The following is an 18867-nucleotide window of genomic DNA, read 5'->3' on the forward strand; positions in this document are numbered from 1 at the left end:
TGTTATTATTAATAGTTTACAAATGTTAATGAAAACAAAATACAAGATTCCTTTATGGCTTATATTCCTGAATGTTTTAAAAACTCATTCAAAATTGGTTTGTAATATACATATTACTTACATACATACACTTAATAAAAGCAATGTTCTTATTAGCCTCATATTCCCAATCAACACAGGATACCACAAAGTAATAAAACCTTTTTAAATTCTAACTCTCTGTGGCATATATGTCCCTTGCCCTAGAGCAGTGATTTTCAACCCGTGTGCCACAAGCATTTTTAAAACATGCAATACCTGACTATTTAGTCAGGGGCACTGACCTCTTTTCCCATTAGACTGTCAAAAAGAAAAAAAAAAAGGCAATAGCCAAAACAACCATAGCTGTCCAATGTGAACTGTCTTGAGTCTTAAATATATAGATCATATAATAGAATTGCATCTTATCAGTCATGTTGCATAATAAAATTGCATCTTATTGATACTAGAAATCCTTATATACAAGTTTAGGCACCGGAATTTTTAAAAAGTCACTTTGGAGCAAAAAGTGTAGATAATTACTATTATTCTTTTTCTTTTCGTAAATCAACCACAATTATATCTATTATATTTTTTGGTGTGTCGCAGAATTTTTGTAATTAGTTTATGTGTGCCATAAGATGAAAAAGGCGAAAATCACTGCCCTGGTGAATAGAGTATTCAGCTAACGATATAGGAATCAGTGCCTAATGAATATACTACAGTTACAGTAAGATATTTAAGATAGTATTGCTTAGTTGTAAAGGTAGGCAACAGTCCTGTCCACCTAGACCAACCATATAAAGTAGTCTCACTTACTAGCTGCCTAACATACTGTATGACCTTGGTCAAGATATTAACCTTTGACAGCCCTAGTTTCCTGTTCTATAAAATACAGTTACCATCATTACATTTTTTATAGAATTGCAAAAATTAAATCATATACGTAAAATGCTTAAGTAGAGTGTCTGACACATAACAAACAATCATAGAAAACACAGACATAGGAAGTATATATGGAGTGACAGTAAGTGGTAATGGTTAAAGTACAGGATTCTAGAAAAAGAATTTGTTTGGATTATATAGTCTTGAGCAAGTTCTTTACTACTGGGCCTCAGGTTTTGTACCTCATAATGATAACTTTATAGGGTGTTCTGAAGAGTAAATGAGTTTATCAAGTGCTGCATACAGTTATCTAGCATACTATAAACAAACATGCAGGAAATATGAGCCAAATATAAAACAAACATAAGGGTTAAAGAAGAACCCTTTTACTTCTTGTTTCATTCATGAAAGAAAATTAAATTACTTCTTTCCCTATTAGAACATTATGGAAATAGGAGTGCAATCCCATGTCATTCAACTTTAAAAAACACACACATTTTAATATGTTTATATTGATTTTGGAGAGAGGAAAGGAGAGGGAGAGAGATAGAAAAATCAATAATGATAATCATCGATTGGCCACCTCTGCACACCCCCTACCAGGGACTGAGCCCACAACCCAGGCATGTGCCCTGTCCAAGAATCAAACTGTTATCTCCTGGTTCATGGGTCGATGTTCAACCACTGAGGTACAATGGCCAGGCCATGTTATTCAACTTTATAAATGAATACAACAAGCCTCACACACAAAATACAGATGCTGAATACCTATTTGCTGACTAAATTAAATGGATGCAGTCTGCCAGCAGGGAGTCCATGAAATGGATGAAAGTCTATCAAGAGATTACTAAAATCATTTACCCTGCCCGATCATTAAAATCAATATGGGTAATGACATCGTACTAATGAGGACAAAAGGTGAGAGAAATTCTAGAAATAAAAACACAGTGTGCTTTAACTTTATAAAACTGTATTAATAAAATCACAAATCAAATTACCGCTTCAACAAGCATATTATAGTTTTTAGTATTTATGACAAATATCTGTCCAACGCTAACATCTCAAATCGGTTAATATGCATGCTTAACTATATGGGAAAACACATAGAATTTACAAACCACTTTAAGTATAATGATTTCTCCTACATAAATCCAGTTAGAACTCATCACCATATGCATCTAGTCTTTTCCTCTTCCCTCTTCACCCTCAACTACAACCGAACAAGAATTTTCCACCTCCCTCAACCCCACACCAGGCACAGGTACCCACTTACCACAGCACAGATCACTATCTGGTTCCTATACTCCTCTGCAAAAGCAGCTCCGCCTCTGTGAACAAAAAGCTATGGTAACTTGACTCATTATTTACAGAACTGTACTAAACCCTCTCTGGCCACATTAAGAACAGAAACAACCTAGACACTTTACCTTTAATTTTTCTTACCAAAACTCCAGTCACTGCTAAGATTCTTACCTGCAACTGTCTAACAAAACACATGAAACACAATCAGATGTAAATTCCTTTTATTTCATTTTACTAACCACTTTTCCTTTTATGATCATAAACTCTTTCCTTTTCAAATATGCATCTTGAAGCTATTGCAAGGATCCATCCATCCTAGTCTCCTATGAAATCAAAGTTCTCCACCTGTGTCCTGTCCCCTTGTTTAATATCAGGATATGCACTGAGCAATGTTCATCAATGTATGCGAATATATATAACACAGCTCCTGCCTACAGCAAGTTCACAATTCAACTTTAATGTATACTAATATTCCTTGATCTAAGTCTTATAGAAGATTCCTTAAGTGAATTTCCAAACTGCATGTAAAATCCAACATAACCTGAAATGACTCTTGTCATCCCAACCTGGAAAACTTTCAGTTATTCTTTATAGGCAAGCCCAGTTATCACCCTCTCCATGAAACATTCCCAGAACCCTATAAGCACAACTAGTTTTTCTTTTCTCTGGGTTTCTATAACACTTTATTCATAGCCTCTATAAACCAAACGCCACGCTGAAATTTCATTAACTATATATATTCATCATATTCCATTGAGTCTAAGATACAAGTGATCATAAAGAAGAAAAATTCTGCTAATTAAACAGTGACATGCCTATGGTTATAAGGTGCATTTCAATTTCAAAGATGTTAAAATAGGGGGAAAAAAGGTATGTTTCAGAAGCAAAGAAATACCACCATAGATAATATATTCCATGAGAGCAGCAAATACCTCATTCATCATTAGCTTCTCAATGCCATATTATGCTTGATACACAGAAGAGAAAAAGAACAAGCAACCTGATATTTTTACTAAATCCTTTACCATTTCTTTCATGTCAACATTCTGTGTACTAAAGAGAAGTTGTTTTTCCTTTTTACTAAATTTATTGGGCGGCATTGGTTAATCTAAAGAGAAGTTTAACAACCTATTTTTTACATTAAACAACTTCACTGTCATATCCATTCCAATCTAGAATTTTGAATTCATGACTAAATTTCCCCAACAACCTCTTTTTACTGGGCTCCTGGTTTATAACTTTTCCACACTTTTATCTATAGAGAAATACTCTAAATATCATTTGCATCTCAGATCTTTCCAATCGCTTCCATCGACTAGATTCATGTTTTTCAAACTTATTTTTATTATTTTGGCAGAATCTCTTCTTCAAACAAAATGTTGGGAAACTATCCAATGATCCAATGAACACACATCTTCTCTGGCTGAAACGGGCTGTTCACTTAGCGTACCCTCAGATACTCTGAGAAACCACTGTGTGTCTCTGGCGTGCAAAGACAAAGAATACCACTCCTTCTGTGAGACATAAACTTCTGTGTGAGTGCTTCATGCTTTTCATTCCATGTTCCACCACTTGGCTCAAGGAATCCTCTCTCTTTTCACCTCTCTATCCTCAAATCTCAAATGTCCACTTTCCAATCTGATCTTGAAGGCCTGTTTCAAGTCAATGATAATCATCGATTGGCCACCTCTGCACACCCCCTACCAGGGACTGAGCCCACAACCCAGGCATGTGCCCTGTCCAAGAATCAAACTGTTATCTCCTGGTTCATGGGTCGATGTTCAACCACTGAGGTACAATGGCCAGGCCATGTTATTCAACTTTATAAATGAATACAACAAGCCTCACACACAAAATACAGATGCTGAATACCTATTTGCTGACTAAATTAAATGGATGCAGTCTGCCAGCAGGGAGTCCATGAAATGGATGAAAGTCTATCAAGAGATTACTAAAATCATTTACCCTGCCCGATCATTAAAATCAATATGGGTAATGACATCGTACTAATGAGGACAAAAGGTGAGAGAAATTCTAGAAATAAAAACACAGTGTGCTTTAACTTTATAAAACTGTATTAATAAAATCACAAATCAAATTACCGCTTCAACAAGCATATTATAGTTTTTAGTATTTATGACAAATATCTGTCCAACGCTAACATCTCAAATCGGTTAATATGCATGCTTAACTATATGGGAAAACACATAGAATTTACAAACCACTTTAAGTATAATGATTTCTCCTACATAAATCCAGTTAGAACTCATCACCATATGCATCCAGTCTTTTCCTCTTCCCTCTTCACCCTCAACTACAACCGAACAAGAATTTTCCACCTCCCTCAACCCCACACCAGGCACAGGTACCCACTTACCACAGCACAGATCACTATCTGGTTCCTATACTCCTCTGCAAAAGCAGCTCCGCCTCTGTGAACAAAAAGCTATGGTAACTTGACTCATTATTTACAGAACTGTACTAAACCCTCTCTGGCCACATTAAGAACAGAAACAACCTAGACACTTTACCTTTAATTTTTCTTACCAAAACTCCAGTCACTGCTAAGATTCTTACCTGCAACTGTCTAACAAAACACATGAAACACAATCAGATGTAAATTCCTTTTATTTCATTTTACTAACCACTTTTCCTTTTATGATCATAAACTCTTTCCTTTTCAAATATGCATCTTGAAGCTATTGCAAGGATCCATCCATCCTAGTCTCCTATGAAATCAAAGTTCTCCACCTGTGTCCTGTCCCCTTGTTTAATATCAGGATATGCACTGAGCAATGTTCATCAATGTATGCGAATATATATAACACAGCTCCTGCCTACAGCAAGTTCACAATTCAACTTTAATGTATACTAATATTCCTTGATCTAAGTCTTATAGAAGATTCCTTAAGTGAATTTCCAAACTGCATGTAAAATCCAACATAACCTGAAATGACTCTTGTCATCCCAACCTGGAAAACTTTCAGTTATTCTTTATAGGCAAGCCCAGTTATCACCCTCTCCATGAAACATTCCCAGAACCCTATAAGCACAACTAGTTTTTCTTTTCTCTGGGTTTCTATAACACTTTATTCATAGCCTCTATAAACCAAACGCCACGCTGAAATTTCATTAACTATATATATTCATCATATTCCATTGAGTCTAAGATACAAGTGATCATAAAGAAGAAAAATTCTGCTAATTAAACAGTGACATGCCTATGGTTATAAGGTGCATTTCAATTTCAAAGATGTTAAAATAGGGGGAAAAAAGGTATGTTTCAGAAGCAAAGAAATACCACCATAGATAATATATTCCATGAGAGCAGCAAATACCTCATTCATCATTAGCTTCTCAATGCCATATTATGCTTGATACACAGAAGAGAAAAAGAACAAGCAACCTGATATTTTTACTAAATCCTTTACCATTTCTTTCATGTCAACATTCTGTGTACTAAAGAGAAGTTGTTTTTCCTTTTTACTAAATTTATTGGGCGGCATTGGTTAATCTAAAGAGAAGTTTAACAACCTATTTTTTACATTAAACAACTTCACTGTCATATCCATTCCAATCTAGAATTTTGAATTCATGACTAAATTTCCCCAACAACCTCTTTTTACTGGGCTCCTGGTTTATAACTTTTCCACACTTTTATCTATAGAGAAATACTCTAAATATCATTTGCATCTCAGATCTTTCCAATCGCTTCCATCGACTAGATTCATGTTTTTCAAACTTATTTTTATTATTTTGGCAGAATCTCTTCTTCAAACAAAATGTTGGGAAACTATCCAATGATCCAATGAACACACATCTTCTCTGGCTGAAACGGGCTGTTCACTTAGCGTACCCTCAGATACTCTGAGAAACCACTGTGTGTCTCTGGCGTGCAAAGACAAAGAATACCACTCCTTCTGTGAGACATAAACTTCTGTGTGAGTGCTTCATGCTTTTCATTCCATGTTCCACCACTTGGCTCAAGGAATCCTCTCTCTTTTCACCTCTCTATCCTCAAATCTCAAATGTCCACTTTCCAATCTGATCTTGAAGGCCTGTTTCAAGTCCTATGTCCATCACAGAAAGCCTCTTTCCTTGTTTTCTCCAATCCACTGATCTCACTTGTCTCTGAGCTTGTGTATTCATTTTTCCATACTTCAAAACCCAGTACTTTACTAAAAACTCTTATATGCATTTGCAACTGCCATATAATTGTTTCACGTATGGGAGCCTTATCTCCCCAACATAAGCATTCTTTTAAGACAGGTTAGTAAAATCAGAGCCTCACACAGACTGAGCAGACAGCAAACGTTTAGAGTTCTTACTATGCCAAAACACACTGCTACTTTTCCACCTGTAGATACACCTCTCCCCATATCCTTGGCTGCACTTCAGCGAAGCCCTCAAGATATTCCTTATATACAACTCTCTCTTGTTTAGCTGTGATATTTAACTCAAGCTAATATCCATATCTAAAAAAATTAATTCTTCTAGTGCAGTGGTCGGCAAACTCATTAGTCAACAGAGCCAAATATCAACAGTACAATGATTTAAATTTCTTTTGAGAGCCAAATTTTTTAAACTTAAACTATATAAGTAGGTACATTGTTATTAACTTAATTAGGGTACTCCTAAGGCTTAGGAAGAGCCACACTCAAGGGACCAAAGAGCCGCATGTGGCTCGCAAGCCGCAGTTTGCCGACCACGGTTCTAGTGGGCATTGCTATTTAGAGATTTTACCAGGTTACCAACTTCCATATATAGTTTTCGTTTAACATTCAAAGCCTTTTTATACATAATGTTTCATCTGATCTTTGCAACTCTATGAGTTAAAGAAGGAAGAAATTAATACCACTAATTTACAAATAAAAAAGAGATAAACTCCATTATACCATGTTTGCCAGGATGAAAAAGCTAACTGGGAGCAGCACCCAAGCAAAAATGTAAGAGTTCTAATTCTTAGTCCTGTTGTAATATAAATTTTAAAATGTCATTTTCTCCAACTGCCTCAACATCCCCACAAGCAAGCTGTGAGCACCCAACCCAGGAGATCAGGTGCGCCAGTGTGTAAGTGGCTCCTGTCAGGTGTGTTTCTTTTCCTAACTGCCCCTGACTTTGATCTAGTAACATTTATACACATCAGTAAAATCCCCTCATACTTTTCTTGGGTACTCCACCCTGACTCCTCCTTCCTGCCCAACCCCAAGAAAGGACCATGGATCCTGGCTCTCTTCTCTGCTCTCCACATGTTTGGTTGAGTAAACTCCCATGATGCTCCCTCACATGTGACCCTCTAGGCATACAGTAACTCTCTCTCTCTCTAGACCAGTGAGTATGATAAATTTTTTTCTGTGTCTCCTCTTGTGGTCAAATCTGACCAACCAACACAAAATACAAAATACCTGTGCTCTAGGAGGCCTCTCCATACACATCTGCTGTAATAACAAACTCACTACTTGAACCACACCTCTGATCAAGCAGATAGTTCCAGCACCTAACTCTCTTACCATACATAAGGAAAGGAGATCCTTCACTTGCTTGAAGTATTACTTTTTCTATTCAAGAATCTCAAGTCTCAAATATTGTTTTAAAAACACCTATATGTTAGATAGTCTGAGCCAAAAAGGCAGGGATACTGGATTTGCTTACTCCACAGGGTAAATTAACAACTCTGAATCGGTGAGTGCTTCCCAGAGTTTAAAATCCACCAGAATCCTAGATTTTCCAACTGCTCTCCAATTCCACTCAAGAAAAAGTAATTACATTGTTCTTACTAAAGTGACAGTTTCAGACACATGACTGTGGTTAAAGGGCTACTGACATCAACTATCCTAACTGTAAATTCAATGTTGGACACTGAAGTATATATTTAAAATACTAAGGCTTTGGTAGACACCAAATAAAAGTGCTAATGACTTAGAAAAATAGCATCTAAGAGTAGAATCAAGAACAGAGAAATCTATTAACTTGTGAATTTAAGTACTACATTTATTAATAGAATTCATCTTAATTATACTGCTTTTTTGTAACAAGAAAAATGGTAAATGTGATCCCGAAAAAAAATCCTAAATACTTAGTTAATCATGTAAGTTTAACTAAACCTATAGAGCACTCTCACCACATGCTGGATGGAAGTACCCAGAACAGGATCATGTACTCAAATATTCACAGAATCTTATATTTTAGAATTAGATGAAGACTCATACTTTATCTAATCAAACTATATCAGCGGTCACCAACCGGTGGTCCGCAGACCACTGGTGGTCCGTGAGGTCTGAAAGGTTGGCGACCGCTGTTCTATATAATACAAAAAAATTCTACATTCCAGTGTTTCTGATATCCTCCAGTCTCAGATGGTAAGATGATCATGAACCAAACCATTCCATTGTTGTACAGCTCTAGTCCATGTGTATACAGAAATACACACTCCACTGTTTTCCTAAGACCAAACAAAACAGGAGTATTTCTTTTTTTTTTATATATAATATATTTATTGATTTTTTTTTACAGAGAGGAAGGGAGAGGGATAGAGTTAGAAACATCGATGAGAGAGAAACATCGATCAGCTGCCTCCTGCACACCCGCTACTGGGGATGTGCCCACAACCAAGGTACATGCCCTTGACCGGAATCGAACCCGGGACCTTTCAGTCCTTAGGCCGACGTTCTATCCACTGAGCCAAACCGGCTAGGGCAACAGGAGTATTTCAATTACAAAAAACCCAGCCCTTCATCCATCTGAAGACAGCTGCCACACTTTCTCTTGTGTTCTTGAACAATGAAAATTACTCTTCAATTATTGCTCGTAAGAAATGTTTTCCACACTTTTCATCCTGGGAATCCTTCTTGATATGATTGCCAGTTTGTCAATGTCCCATTTAAAATGTGCCACCTAGTACTGTACACAATATTGCACAAATGGTCTGACTAGCACAAAGTCGAGAGCTTTAATCTACTCTTAGTTCATATTAAGTCCAATAAATCCCAAATTATCTTCATATACTCTGCTGCCAAGCCAGGTTTTTCATCTTGTAGGTATGCAATACCTCTTCCCCTTGAGGATCTTTCCTGTTATATTTATCTTGCTAATCCTGGCCCAGCATTCTAGCCTATTAGGATCACTCAGAACCTCAATTCTATTTCCTATCATAATTATTAACAACTTCTCCCAGCCTTGTCTCATCTTTGAATCCAGTAAATATGGTATCCTTCAATCTGGCACTTAGGGGTGAAAATAGTTAAACAAGACTGTATCAAGAATAGAATCCTATGCCACAATACTAGAGGCCGCTATTGAGGTGGACATTCAACATTTTTCATATAATTGAGCAATCAAGTATGAGCCTTTATAGAAATCATGATTATCAATAATGAAATCAAACTACATTGTGTTGATGTTATTTCCTCTATATACTCACTCATCTGGAAACCCCAAAGAAAGAATAGATAAGTACAGAAACTATTCTTAGTGAAACATAATGGCTCCCAATGATCCCTGAAATTTTTTAAATACTCAAAGGACAACCACTTGATAATTCATTCAAGAAACTTTGTGAAGGATGGTATCAGACTCATTTGTCTGCGGTGTGGGATGTTTTTAAAAAGTGAGGTGCTTATTCATGCTCAATTTTTCTATGATGTGTAATTTTTAAGTTACTGATACTGGTCTTAAACTAAATCTGAAAATTCCTTCTGAACTCTAGGATAGCATTCATCTTGATCACTGTGATCATCCTGAAAAGCAACTAAATGTCCTTTATCTCCTCACTTACTTTGCACAAATATCTCTGAGAAAGTTACAGCTCTAGTCATTTCAGCTGGAACTGCATTTTCCTTGCTGGTTAACAGAAGCAGAATGGAGATGCTCTGCCTTTCTCTATCTTCTCCATATTACACAATTTTGCTCAATGAGTGTATCCTGCTTTGATGTAAAGCCTTAACAAGTTGTTTAAAATAATTTTAAAAGCCTGGCTTTATTATGGGTTTTTGCTTTCCTGATATTATTCTTAAAATGTCAAGCTGCTTTTCCTTTTCATTCTTAGTCCTATGTGCCTCCTTCCATCTTCCACATACAGTATTTTAAAATCTGAGTTTAACACAGAGGTCTCCATGCAGCCACCCTAGTTTCTATTCACCATTTTTTTAAAATCACATTTGGTCATAATTGTCAGTGCCACACAATGTTAGGGTTAGAAGAAATCCTAACTGTACAGTCAGTACTCAATTTTCAAAATTGCTCACCCTTTAAGTATGCACCAGACAAAAAAGCGTTTAGAAAATAGCCTTTATTTGTGGACTTACCCTTTTAGCTTGTCACATAACTAAAAGCCTCAGAATCAGAGATGATTTTAAATCATGGCTCTACCACTTACTGGAAGGGCAGATTTGCTTACAGAAATTGGAGCTCAGTGAGGCTACCTGTAAAATGGGCACAGTAATACCAATCTGATTTTGTGGGTTTTATAGAGTTATAAATAGCTAGTCCAAATTTAACACATACTAGGTAAACAATAAATGTTTATTTTCTTCTTCCACAAGTTGTTTTTTTAAAATCCATTTCTAACTATAGTTTGGGGAAAGATACACTATCTCAACAGTGTGAGGATTTGCTTACCTACACACAAAATTTACTGATCTCTAGTTCTCAATTTGCTCTTTCAAGAAAGAACAAAATAGTACCATTTTGGTTCCACTGATGAATTCAACAACAAGGAAACCTAGAGAATTGCACTTTTCACCAATATTGTATTCAACATACTAAGGCTGAATACCCAGTGAAAATAAATAGGCAGTCTATGCGAAAAGACCAACTCAAGCTGGATACTCTCCCTCTCAGGTCCCTAATCTAAGCCTCCTTACTAGAAAAGGCCTTGTATAATAAAGTCATAAATACAGCAGAAAGACAACTGGAGCAGAAGTCAAGTTCCCAGCCCTCACTTTGCCACAAGGTACCAGGAAGTCATTCAATCTTTCTGGGCTTTGGTTTCTTTATTTCTAAAATACCACTAAGGAATAAGGGAGGGGGAGAAACAGTCAATTATCTTTAAGTTACCTTAGATGACAAGCTCATTAAGCCTTTATCTCACCACATACTTCTATAAGCCAATTTGTGGTCCAACAGGTTACCTTTGCCACAATTTGCTCATTCACTAGGTAGCAGAATACAAGCATTACAAACATCCTATCACATCTCATACGTAGATCAGAAGAGTACAGAAGAACCTACATGTACATATGGTCTGGTATCAGGCCAGGTTCCCCTTTTACTGTCAATCCTTATTATGTCTTCCCTACAGTACTTCATGTAGCACTACAGAACCTCTCACACATATTTCTGCTTTCACTCATAACAGTAAGAACACAAAATTCCTTTATAGACTTCAGCAATACCAAAATGCTACAACTAGTGAGAAATAATCTCGAAGATCCTTTCAAAATAAATTTATCACTTTTGTATATCTGTTATTTCTACAAAATCTACGTATAGCAACTTGTCCCTATCTTCCTTTTTTATCAAGCTTAACCTTCCTTTTCTTTTTTCCTCTTAACTTGCTTTGTCTGCTCCAATATTCCTTAAGTATTACTTGTTATATATTCTCTGATTTGGGTTTCAAAAGCAGATGATTAAAACTGTTTTTCATTGTTTCTCTCTCTAACCTGAAATCCTTCTCAAAGATGTCCTTTTAAAAAATTAATGTGGCTCTACACAGTACTTTTTTTATCTTTTATTAAAATCTTAAAAATAGGCAAGAATACTGTTTTGGCAACATCAACAAACTTAAAGGCCCAACTTGGTAGTTTAGAACCTAAATCACTTGTACAGGGTGCAAGATATAAGTTCTTCATAATGAATTCCAATCTATAAGGAACAGAATTAGAAGATTTTAGAGAAGATTAAAGGAGTAAACCTGACTTCTCTGAAAAAGGAAATAACCACCAAACGCAGCAGCATATGTATATGTATATGTCCCCAAAAAATGTATACACACTTTGAATACCATTATTAATTCCAATGGTTTAAAACTGAAATAAAAGAAACATCAATTGAGCTACCAACTGTTAAAGTGTGTATACATTTTTGGGGGACACCCTGTATAAGTGTATATGCATATATGTGTGTATATTTATATAACATATATGTACATGTTATATTAAGATGCCTACTAGGAAAATCCAAATCAATAGATTTGGCAAAGGAAAACCATACTGTATTAAACTTCAAGTCAATTTCCTACTTTTAATACCTCTGGAAAAATGTTTCAAGTAAGAGGTTGATTAAGTTAGGTTTTTAATTTAATATAAATGTCAATTATTTTCTTTGTTCCCATTTTCAGCAATAAATGAAAAACTGGCCCTCCCATTCCTGGTTCTGCCACATCCACAGGTTTCATAATTTAAATCCCCCCAAAAGTAAAGGAAGGTAAGAGAGTCAAGTTCTTGAAAGGCTAACATATTTTCCTCAAGTATGAACTACCTTTCTGTGAGAATTAGCATAAAAACCGTAACTGTCATTAAAATTGATAAATATCCACCCATTCAGCAAAAGTATGACCTGTTACTATATATGATGATTACAGTCCCCCAAAAATCAAATCGCTGTCCAATGCAAGTTAATTACAAATTTAAATACCAATGGTCCCCGCATATTCTACTTTCTTTAAAGAGATGTAACTGCTAAGTTTGCTTTATCTAGGGCTCTTTGGCTACCACAGTACATTGTGAAAACAGGTAGTTCTTTTTCAGCAAAACATCTTCCATTTTCTCACTTATGTAAAACAAAGGATGTTCTTAAACTAACAACAGTATGATTGGTTGTTACCTTTGCTCTTAACTTAAAATAGGATTTCTGCTTTTCCTTTAGTCAAAGTCAAACTCACAATCCCAACAAGGAAACAAATAATAGTATGTAGGGGGGTACATGTATTTAGTTCCTACTACAAGTCTAACTAATTAAATGCTAGATGCTCAGCCTGGAACCTGAGATTTCAAGCTGAGACCAAACCACAAAAACATATTATGCTGAATACATTATTAAGGAAAGAGGATCCACATAGGTTGTCATTATCAGTCTCATTTCATAAAATCAAGTATTGAGCTCCCCAGCCTCCAGAATTATTTCCTTCAATTTACCTTGTATAATTTTTTTCCTTTTCTGCCCATATCATGCAGTCCCTTCCCTACAACATGAGGATGGATGGCAGAAAACTTTCAGTCCCTTGTTCTTGAGCTAGCCATTACATTCAAAACTGACACTAATAATTTTTTCAAGCCCTTGTAATAGATGTCATGAATATTTGTTTAATTTTCCGCCATAAATTAAACAAAACTAAACAATACCATTCTCCTGGGGGCAGGAGGGCATGAAATAACAAAAAAATACTAAAAGGTGAATGGGGACACAAAGTAAAGGATCTAACTTCCAGGGCTCATTTATAAAAGGAATATATAGGCACTTATTGCTCATACTCTCCCGTCTACAGACAGTAAAGTACCTTGTGTCCCTTTTAATGTCTTTAAAACTCAAAGCCAAAAGAAATGAATGAAATCAGAGCTATTTCATTAGCTCCATTAAAACTACACCAAGGCATTGCTCCCAATTCCAAACTGCAATCTTCTCCATTATCTTCTGTACCTTAATTCAGCAAACATTTGTCAAGCCCTACTGTGCTAGGAAGGTAAATCTGCAAATAACTAGGCCCAGATTAACTGCAATGACTTGTAGAAATCAGGGTACATTTCTGGTCTTAGTAACATGCTATTGTCTTAAAATGATTGAGCCTATCTATCAGAAATATGCTCTTCAACAACAACAAAATTTAAGATCTTTGGTTTCAGGAGAAAAAGAAATCCAATTATGTAAAGTTCAAATTTCCTCATACATTTAAGTGCCCCAACATCATGTAAACTCTTTAAATAAAAAAAAAAAGTATACTGGGAAATGATGGACTAAACACAACTACTGGAAGTGCTCAGCACGCAACCAGTCAATAAATATTTATGGAATAAAAACTATAAGTTTTATTTGCCATCAAAATCCATTCTCTGAGGCACATATGAACTCACTTGACAGCCACCTGCTTCCACATTTTGCCTTCTGGTTCACTAATGACTAGACCTTTGTTTCTCAAATTTCAATAAGATTTAGAATCACCTAGAAAGTCTGTTGGAAAGGCAAATCCCTTGACCACTTCCTCCCCACAAATCGCAGTTCCAGAAGCTGGATCCTTCATTTGTAATATTCAAGTGAATCTCAGAAGGTCAGATCATATTCTCCGTTAGCATTGGCTTACCCTCGCAATGGGCAAGGGGAAAATTCTGGGTTGTAAATTATATTAATTAGAGAACAAAACTGATTATATATAAACTAAACTATAAGTTACTCGATTCTTTTAAAAATTCACTAATGCTTAATAGACAAGACAAAATATAAGTAAAATAATTTTTGCTTTGAAAATGGAAACTATCATTCAATCCACCAAAACAGACACTTTTCTGAAATACTTAAGTGATTGTCGATATTTAGAAAAAGATTCAGAACAAAGCAAGTTACAGAATGTAATTCAGGGAAGCACTTATATAACTGTGCTATAATAGTTTTAGGGGAAAAAATACCACATTCAAAATACTCCATGTCAACACAGGAACCACTAGCCACATGTGACTATTTAAATTAAAAATAAATAAAATTTGAAATTCAGTTCCTCAGTTGCAATAGCCACATTTTAAGTGATCAAAAGCCACACATGGCTTAGTGGCTAACATACTAGATAACAGATATAGACCATTTCATCATCACAAAATTCTACTGGATAGCTCTGGTTTGGAGGTAATGGTATCTAAATAAAATATGTAATCTCTGTCTCCTGAATCAGAGACCTCTATCCAGCAATTTCCAATTTTAAATATATACATCCACTTTAGGTAATTCACTTTAAAAAAACAAAACACCCAAAACCCTAGCATAATTTTTCTGAAAGTTGTTTTAAGAAAGGTCACTCAAAAGTGAATGCTTATTCATGTCAGATTATCAAAACACAAATATTTAAAGAGGTCTGAAAATATCAAAGACACTAAAATGACAACTAGGTTTTCACTAAATCAGAATCAATGAAGAGTGTTTAATTATTAGAAAACAAAAGGTAGTAGGTAAGTAAGACTGGTCCAGAAAGATGAAAATACTTAAGACTAGTTTTCCAAATACTTCAGAAATATTATTTATATGCATAACAAATAACTGCTTTACAACTGGTTTTAAAATGATCTTGCTACAATTAATTCTAGTCAGTGACATTTTACTATCTTCAATTTCTTTCCACCAACTTAGCACTAAAAATATCTATAAATAACATAACTACCATAAGACTTACTTAAATGTAATTTTATATGTGAAGGACTATTAACTCAAAAGCCTGAGCAACTCCTGGTTTTAGCAAAAAAGTAGCCAAAAGTTAATCAAACAACTTGCAACGTAAAATTTTATCTCTCAACTGCATCAATACCTAGTTTAAAACAATACTGTATAATAAAACTCAAAAGCATGGGCAACAAGATGCTGAAGCATGAGAAGTAACTACCAATTTAAGAAAAAGTAAACCTTATTACAAAGTAGAATTAAAACTTCAACAGGCTCACAACTGTATACTAATTCAAATTTAGACCTACTTTCCCTGAAGATAAAAACATGGCTTTGACTAGGGTTCTTTTAGAAGAATTCAAGTGTACTCAAATATGATCTCTAAATTACAGAGGACTATACTGATTCTAATCAGGAAGTTTTGCTCCATGGAAGAATTTTATAAAACTGTCTTAACAAATTTAACACATAAAACCTAACATTAAAAATGTACAAATGTGAAAAGGTCACACAAATGATTACAGTTATGATAGTATAGCATTCCCTCGTATTTTAGACTCCTTAAAATTATCTGTTTACTTCAGAGGTCTACATCAAATCTAAGAATCAGCAAAGAAAAGCAATAACTGATAGTTACTAAAAACTGTATAAAAGGCCCTTAAAGAGAAAAGACTGCAGTAACTTACCCGCAACACTAGTGATTGTAACTGGAACTCCTTGCACTTGAACGCCTGCCGCACCCAGGTTGGCAACACTCACTGTCTGAAGGTTAGGCACTGATGCAAGCTGGGCAGTATTCAAAGTTATTGGGGCACCAGCAACAGCCACAGGAGCAATCTGAGCAAGAGTTGTGCCACCACTTGAAGACACTGGGGTGATGGTTAACTGTTGGGATAACCCAGCATTCTGAACTTGCAAATTGGAAAGACTCTGAATATTCTGAACCTGTACTGTTTGCCAACTGATTTGCCCTGAAGGTGTTAAAGTTGGAGCCCTGATAAGCACCTGAGTCGGATTTACTGCTTGAAGTTGAACATTCTGCAAAGGCTGCTGCTGGATGGTCTGAATTGTCTGCCCTGACTGGAGTTGAAATGACTGTGGCGGAATAGCCTGAATAATCTGTTGCTGAGGCTGTTGGATCTGGATCTGTTGTAAGATAGGCTGGCCTACAATTTGCACCTGCTGAAGAGAATTTGATTGATCCTGTGTATTCTGTATTCCATTCGACTGAAGCTGACTGGAGCTCTGGGCTTCAGACTCAGTAGCAGCAGGTGTTTGAGATTCTTCAATAGTACGTTCTGAATTATTGGCTGATGTGCTTGCATACTGGCCCGTATCTGCTGAGCTCACTAACGTGTCACTGCTGGTCAGAGAAGTTGAAGCAGTGGTTGTGCAGGTGGTGGAGGAGGAGGGGGATTCTGGCATAGTACTGGAAGAAGCAGTGGTGGTGGTGGGTGTGGAAATTAACTGACTCCCATTAGAAGTCCCACTATCAGTAGTAGTAGCAGGCTGGCCAACCTGTCCCGTCCCGCCTCCTGCAGCCACGTTGTTTATCACTGGCAAAGCTAAAGTCACTCCTCCAATGTTAATTGGCAGGGTTGTTACAACTTGAGCCTGAGTCCCAGGAAGGGTCTGTAACTGCAGTGGTATTGAAACACCAGGTCTAATTTGGACTGGAACTGTCTGATTTGCCAGGTTTTGAGCAAGAATATTCCCAGAAGCTGTCCTGTTAGCAGCCGTGAGGATAGCTTGATTATTACCTGCAGAAATGAGCTGAATTTGACCCTGCAAATCCTGTAGAGATGAACTACTAGTTGGATTGATCTGAATTTGCTGGCCTTCCACTGTCTGAAGTTGTGGAATCACTTGGTACTGTACGCTACCACTTGGATTTTGTACTTGGATGACTTGAAACTGACCAGGGGTGGAAGAATTACCTGATTTAGTTTTTGTAGGAGATGCACTCCCGTTATTACTGCTGGAAGAACTAGACGAACTAGAAGCTGGTTGAGAAACGTTATTTTCTTTTGAAGCAGGAGGAGTGGAGGCAACAAGTTGCCAAGCGTTTCCAGCAAGTTGTGTTGTGACCAGTTCTAGCTGTTGTGGTTGATTTTGAAGTTGCACCAATCCTTGGCTTGGATCTATAATAATTTGCTGTTGTCCAGTTGCTTGATTTTCACCAGGAGTCCCTATTTTGCTGCAAGTAGCTGCCAGTAAAGCCAGAGGAGAGGGCTGAGAGTCCTACCCAAAAGGGGATGGTAAAGGAGAGGGGGGAAAAAAAGTGGGCGGATTTAGTGGAGGCCAGTAGTTGGGAGGGGCTTAGTTATTTATTTTGACAGCTCTACATTTAAGAACTTACTCAGGAAGTGGCAGAAATAAAAAAGAAATATTAACAAAATCAGTAAGATGTAGGAATAAGGAAGCTGATCCTGTAATACAAAGTTTAAATAAAAGAAAATTTCTAACAAACTTCCTTAAAAGTGTTATTCTCCTGAACTCAAAATGTCCTTGGGAAAAATACACACAGGTTTTTTGGTTTGTTTTTTTTTATAGTCTGAGTTCCTAGTGTAATTTTAACCAACGTTACCCTCAAACGTAAAATCTTTATAAATTTACAATTTAACTTCCTCACTCTCAGAAAGATGCTTTGAGTGGATAAACATTTTTATCCTGGTCTTAACTTCTGGGCATTTAAAGGGCATAACTCCCTCTTTCCCCTTACGTTCCGTGATGACATGTTTAATATGTTTCCTTTTACCTGGGAGCCTGAGGTTTTGGTTTTTTTATTGTTATTCTCTGGCTCAGAGGGTTTCCCTCCTTCTGTAGCCATCGCCGCTGCCGCCGCCTCCTCCTCCTCCTCCTTCTTCTGATCTGCAACAAACCCCCCCAACACACAGGCACGACAACAGGTTACCAGGATGATTAGCATTCGACTCCCCCCTTCTCGCCTCTCCCGCCCCTGCGAGCAGCAGTCTCCATACACCCGCGGTCCACGCACGCCGGCAGGGGGTGGGGAGGAGGAGGGCAGGGAGGAGGGGGTATCACAAAACGTGGTTGGAAACCCGACCCATCGGCTCCAGAGCGACACCCAAAAGGAGGCTGTTCTCGCTCAGACATGAAGACAAAACACAACCCTCCTTCCCTCCCCCTGATTCTCTCCCGCCCTCTCCTCCTCCCCTTAAAGCATCTCAGCAGCCCCGGGGGAGGGGGGAGAACCGAGCAGGGTCTGGGGAAGGAGGGAGAGGGAGGCGGCGAAGGAGACCGAGGGGGGTGGAGAATACGTACCGCTCATCCCGCATTAACAGG

At 36.9% G+C, this 18867-nt stretch overlaps 1 protein-coding gene across 3 annotated transcripts in view; it reads right to left on the minus strand.

Moving 5' to 3' along the window:
- The window catches only part of SP4 (Sp4 transcription factor), a 69156-nt gene extending 50289 nt beyond the window's left edge, over positions 1-18867 (minus strand). The window contains exons 1-3 of one of the 3 annotated variants that reach the window (XM_005872298.2): positions 18847-18867; positions 18320-18427; positions 16248-17802 (exon numbers count right to left, since the gene is read on the minus strand). In XM_005872298.2, the coding sequence (XP_005872360.1) occupies positions 16248-17802; positions 18320-18391 (1627 nt within the window). In that variant the 5' untranslated portion in view covers positions 18392-18427; positions 18847-18867. Of the gene's footprint in view, positions 1-16247; positions 17803-18319; positions 18433-18846 lie in introns of all 3 variants that reach the window. The other 2 variants (XM_014544640.1, XM_005872297.2) reach the window with 2 other exon arrangements.

The sequence above is a fragment of the Myotis brandtii genome, unplaced genomic scaffold (genome assembly GCF_000412655.1).
Source record: "Myotis brandtii unplaced genomic scaffold, ASM41265v1 scaffold374, whole genome shotgun sequence".
Lineage (NCBI taxonomy): Eukaryota > Metazoa > Chordata > Mammalia > Chiroptera > Vespertilionidae > Myotis > Myotis brandtii.